The sequence below is a fragment of the Vigna umbellata genome, chromosome 4, assembly GCF_029865625.1.
Source record: "Vigna umbellata cultivar VRB3 chromosome 4, Vumbellata_1.0, whole genome shotgun sequence".
Lineage (NCBI taxonomy): Eukaryota > Viridiplantae > Streptophyta > Magnoliopsida > Fabales > Fabaceae > Vigna > Vigna umbellata.
Genome location: NC_142168.1, coordinates 24,410,038 through 24,415,146, shown reverse-complemented (window position 1 = coordinate 24,415,146; position 5,109 = coordinate 24,410,038). Strand labels below are relative to the sequence as shown.

Genomic DNA, 5,109 nt, shown 5'->3' with positions numbered 1-5,109 from the left:
AATAAAAGTTATTAATTGTAATTAATAAATTTGTATGTATTTATATACTTAAAATTCACGTTATCTATAGTAAATAATAAATGTAAAACTTCAAAAGAAATAATTTTTTTATTACCTAAAAGACTTTAAAGAATTAAGAAAATAAACATTCCTTGATAAGTGGAAGAAGGAGACAGAATGAGGTGGGTTGGAATAAATAGGAATTGTTGGAATCAATAAGACGGCAACTAACACATTTAAGTAGAAAACAAACTTCTCACCCACCAACCCTCACACCACACACACAGAGAGAGAAAAAGAGAAAGATAGAGTGAGTTAGTGATGTGTCCTTCTGGGTTTTCATCATCTTCCACTGCAGAAGAAGTTACTCTTGGAATCCATGGTGATGGTCTCACTGCAATTGTCACAGGTCAGATATATATCACTATTACTATGTTTTTTTCCATTTCCAACACAACCTAGGAATATGTTTGTGTTCTCTCTTTTCACCACTTTCATTGCCAAGTATTATTATTGTTATTGCAGTTTTGGGTCCAAGGATTTGGTCCACACAACCACCATACATGCTTATCCTTTTCCTATCATATTGCCTTTTACTATATATGCACACTCCACTATCTCAGTTTTTGGTACACTTGTTTATATCATATATATATCTCCAATGATGTATATGTATGTGGCTCAAATAATTTAGCATAAGTATAAGTACTGTCATTCAAAAATTTAATCACATATACATTTCTTTTTTCAAAGTTAAATAGTTTTGGCTCATAATAAATATATCATATCATTCTTAACATCAAATGGTAGTAGTAGGAAAGTCAGATATTAATTTTTAACATTACATATGTGTGTAAGCAACTTACATTTATTATAACTGACTCAAGGTACAACAGTTTTTTAACAATTGAATAAATTAGTGAAACCATAAAGTTGGTCAAAAGAAAGGGTGAAAGAAGTTTTTTTAGCAATTGAATAAATAAGTAGAATTATAAGATTGGTTTAGTGATAAAGGTTGGAAGAGAGAGTGAAAAGGTTAAATTTAATTTTCTCTATTAAAATATAAAATATAAGATTAATTTGAAAGGTTTATAACATTAATTTGAAAAGTTTGGAAGAAATAATGAAAAAGGTTTAAAATTTAAGATAATCCTTTTTTTATTATTATTCATTCAGTGCATCCTAAAATTGTGGGGATGCACCTCTGATTTGAGAAGATAAAATTATACCATAAAAAGAGTCCAAAAATCTGAAGTGGAGTTTCTTTTTTTAAGTTTATTTTTGTAATTATTAAGTTTAACTTTTGGACAAATTTTAATGAAGTTCTTAAATTGAAAAAAATTCTTGATCATATTAGTAGGAACAAAAATAAGTTTCTTATTAGTAGGAACAAAAATAAGTTTGATAACTCATCAAGAGTCAATAGTTTAATTTACACAATAGAAGTTTTAACCTTTAGTCCTTAAAAAAATTTGCTTACACTTTTAATTAGTATAAATATTTTTTTAGCATAATAATTATTTTTTAACAGTAATAACTATTATTTTAATTACAGTAAAAAATGTAGATACAGTAATTCTGGAAATTTTGTATGTTAAAATATGCTATGTGATGCTCCATAAATATTATATATTAATTGCATCTTTGTGTTGGTGGACATAATAACAACAGGAACAACACATGGTATTGGCATTGAGACAGCAAGAGTTCTAGCTTTGCGTGGTGTCCATGTGATTATGGCAGTGAGAAATGTGGTTGCTGCAGAAGCCGTCAAAGAAGCAATCCTCAAAGAGATTCAAACAGCCAAAGTTGATGTCATGGAGTTAGATCTCAGTTCAATGGCTTCTGTTAGAAAATTTGCATCAGAGTTCACTTCATCTGGTTTACCATTGAACATCTTGATGTAAGAAAACTACATGGTTTACATAGTTAATGTTTCAACTTATGTTCTTTTACCAGAAATTATTACATGCTACACATGGTTCAAACCAGTTTTTGTATAATATATAATTATACTTTTTTTCTGAAATGAAAAAAACAAAGTCTATATATTATTACTGGTTGAAATTTTTACCTTAATTATGATCTGATCATTCAAAGGACTACAGTAGCAGTAATGTTCTTAGGGTTTGTTTGTTGTAATGCTAGAAACAATGCAGGGATAACTGCAACCCCTTTCTCACTGTCTAAAGACAACATCGAACTACAATTTGCCACAAATCACTTGGGTACGTACCAAAAAAATGTCTGGTATTTCATAACAGCGTGAAACTTGTTCAAACACTACATCAACAACATTATATTCAAACTAAAAAAGTGACCTTTGCTTCTTTTTACACAGGCCATTTTCTTTTAACACATCTTTTATTGGATACTATGAAGAAAACTGCAAATGTAAGCAAGAGAGAAGGAAGAATTGTGAATGTCTCCTCTGATGGTCACCAATATACATATCCTGAAGGAATTCGTTTTGATAAAATTAATGATGAATCAAGGTAAGATGTACCCTGAAGAAATATTACTCTGGAGATTACATTTTCTGAATTAAGCTGTTACATTTGTTCAATTATTAAAGAACAAAAGAAATATAAATTCGTTTGTTTTGCACACATTTGTTGTCTGTCACTTGAAGAAAGTATCATAGTAAAAGTCTCAGCAGAAAATCTGCTAATATGATTTATAATTTGATGCACTGTTGTGAACCTTAGTTATATGTGGAAATTACAATTAAGCATGAAGTGTGATGATTCCTATGTTAATTTTGCTTCCTTGTGAACAGTTTCCAGCTGTGGCATGCATATGGGCAATCAAAGCTTGCTAACATCTTACATGCAAACGAACTTGCAAGACGTCTTAAAGTATGCTGACATTTATTGTTTTGTAAAATGATTAATATGGAGTATTGTTTTTACCATAATGCTATCTTGTAGCTGATTATGTTATTGATGGGCATTAAGATTTGGCTTGGCATTATTATCTTCAGTTAATTTCTCTAAACTTTTTACTGATTACTAAGGAACAGATTCTGAACTTGCATATTGATTTCTGGGTTTTCACAAATGTTTTGATAGTTTTCTTATCCTATATTTTATTGGTTTACTTTGTACAGAAAATTATATTATTTTTAAGGATATTATAAATTGAGAATTTCAACGCATAATCAAGGGTAAAATGATGAACTTTCTGGTTTCCAATTTTGCTATTTTGCACTGTTAAGATGCTTGCATATATGAAATTTGCATTGCACCAGCTCTTATATTTTACTATGTTCGTTAGTGCTCAAAGGAATTCTAGCATGTTATCATGAGCTGACAAACTATTTATGTAACTACTTGGATCTGTTTTTTGCTGTATTTGTCTTCTGCACAGTGCTCTAATGATGCCTTTATGTTTCTATTTGAGAAGGAAATCTTGCTTACGACTAAACAGTTGAAACTAAATTTACCTTTCAAATAGATGATTGATAACCAGAAATGTTGGTCTGATAATCAATGACCGTTTTTGATCCTAACACCACATTGTTTACTTTGCTCACTGTTTTCTCTTTCTTTTCATGTTTTTTTGTTTTAAGCTAAGATTTCTGATTTTTCCTCATTAGTTGTCTATGCTATATCTAATATTACTCATTGCATATTGGTCAGGAAAATAGGGTAGATATTACAGCAAATTCTCTTCATCCAGGAGCAATTATAACCAATATTTATAAGCCAGAGATTAGTGGCGCTGTGCCAACAGGTACTTAACACATTGAACCATTCATAGATGAATTTATGGTTTTTCTAGAATTCATATGCAGATCTTGAATTTTGGGATTCAAAATAAAGTATATTCCATAATCTAATGTAATGAGTCTCAAATTCACATGTAATGAGATCGAGTTCCTCTTTTATAGTTTAAGTTTGAATACTAATTCAGACATTCTCAACAGGATCAAACTTTTAACAATTGGATTCAACATTTTCCCTTGTTCACTTAGAATTATGGAATTATTTGCTACTTGGTCTCACTTTAAGTAAAAGTTAAAAAGTTAAGAATCAACAAAAGAATAACCACAAATTCATTGTTTTAAAGGTTTTGAGTTAGAAAATAAAATATTAATTTCATATGAATTAAATTTCTATTTTATTGAAATGGTATCTTTTCATTAAATTTTATAAGTTATATCAAAACCAAATTTTTGTCTTGCTAACTCGCATTAATATATTGATAAAATTACGTTGGTTGGGATGCAAATGATGGCAATTGCTGAGTTGTATGGTTTCGTCTGTTTCACGCAGATTTAATTAATATGCTTGGCAATTACGCGATGAAAAGTATTCAGCAGGTAATTCAAAATCCAGTTTGGCCTGTCTAAGGGAATTTTTCATTACTTAAGAATCCGAATATTCATTATTTAACTTCCATTCTCTCCTTGTAGGGAGCAGCAACGACATGCTATGTAGCTTTGCATCCACAGGTGAAGGGAATCAGTGGCGAGTACTTTTCAGACAATAATGTGGCCAAAGCAAGCTCACTGGCAAAGGACACTGATTTGGCTAAAAAACTTTGGGATTTCAGCAAGAAAATAATTGATTAGAATACCCATTAATGATTGTGAATGCAGATGGCATACAGTTTCTATGTGACTTGAAAGAATCATTGTTGTGAAAGATATTCATGTAGTTATAGTCAGAGTGAGATTGGGGTGTTTATAGATGACAAAACAGATGATGATCACAACACAATAACAAGGATGATTATACCATTAATAATGATAATAATAAGTATGTCCTTTGGTAATGAACATAGACAACCGAACAAACTCATGATAAAAAAAAAGTTATATTTTTATAGAGGACAATTGTATTTTAAAACCAAAATTTTTTTACACCCGTTTAATATTATGTTTTACTATTTTTCATTTCTTTTTACAAATACAAAAAAAATTACTTTTTTAAAGTAATTATTTTATTGAGAATCAAATTGTCAATCAACCTTTTTCCCTTTTTATAATAGAATTTTTTGTTTATGTCCATTTATTTGAACATGTATTAATTTGGTATTTTTATTTATATGTCTCTTAAATCCAACACAGATTTTGGACGAGATCCTATCCTATAAAAAGTCATA

The 5,109-nt window shown here is 29.5% G+C and overlaps 1 protein-coding gene across 1 annotated transcript; it reads left to right on the top strand.

Moving 5' to 3' along the window:
- Positions 1-218: 218 nt before the first annotated feature.
- Positions 219-4,779, top strand: LOC124843683 (short-chain dehydrogenase TIC 32, chloroplastic-like). The gene is made up of 8 exons (XM_047320486.2): positions 219-409; positions 1,672-1,903; positions 2,149-2,228; positions 2,342-2,495; positions 2,780-2,858; positions 3,642-3,735; positions 4,278-4,324; positions 4,418-4,779. The coding sequence occupies exons 1-8, from the start codon at positions 322-324 to the stop codon at positions 4,574-4,576; spliced, it is 933 nt and encodes a 310-aa protein (XP_047176442.1). The 5' UTR covers positions 219-321; the 3' UTR covers positions 4,577-4,779.
- Positions 4,780-5,109: the final 330 nt, after the last annotated feature.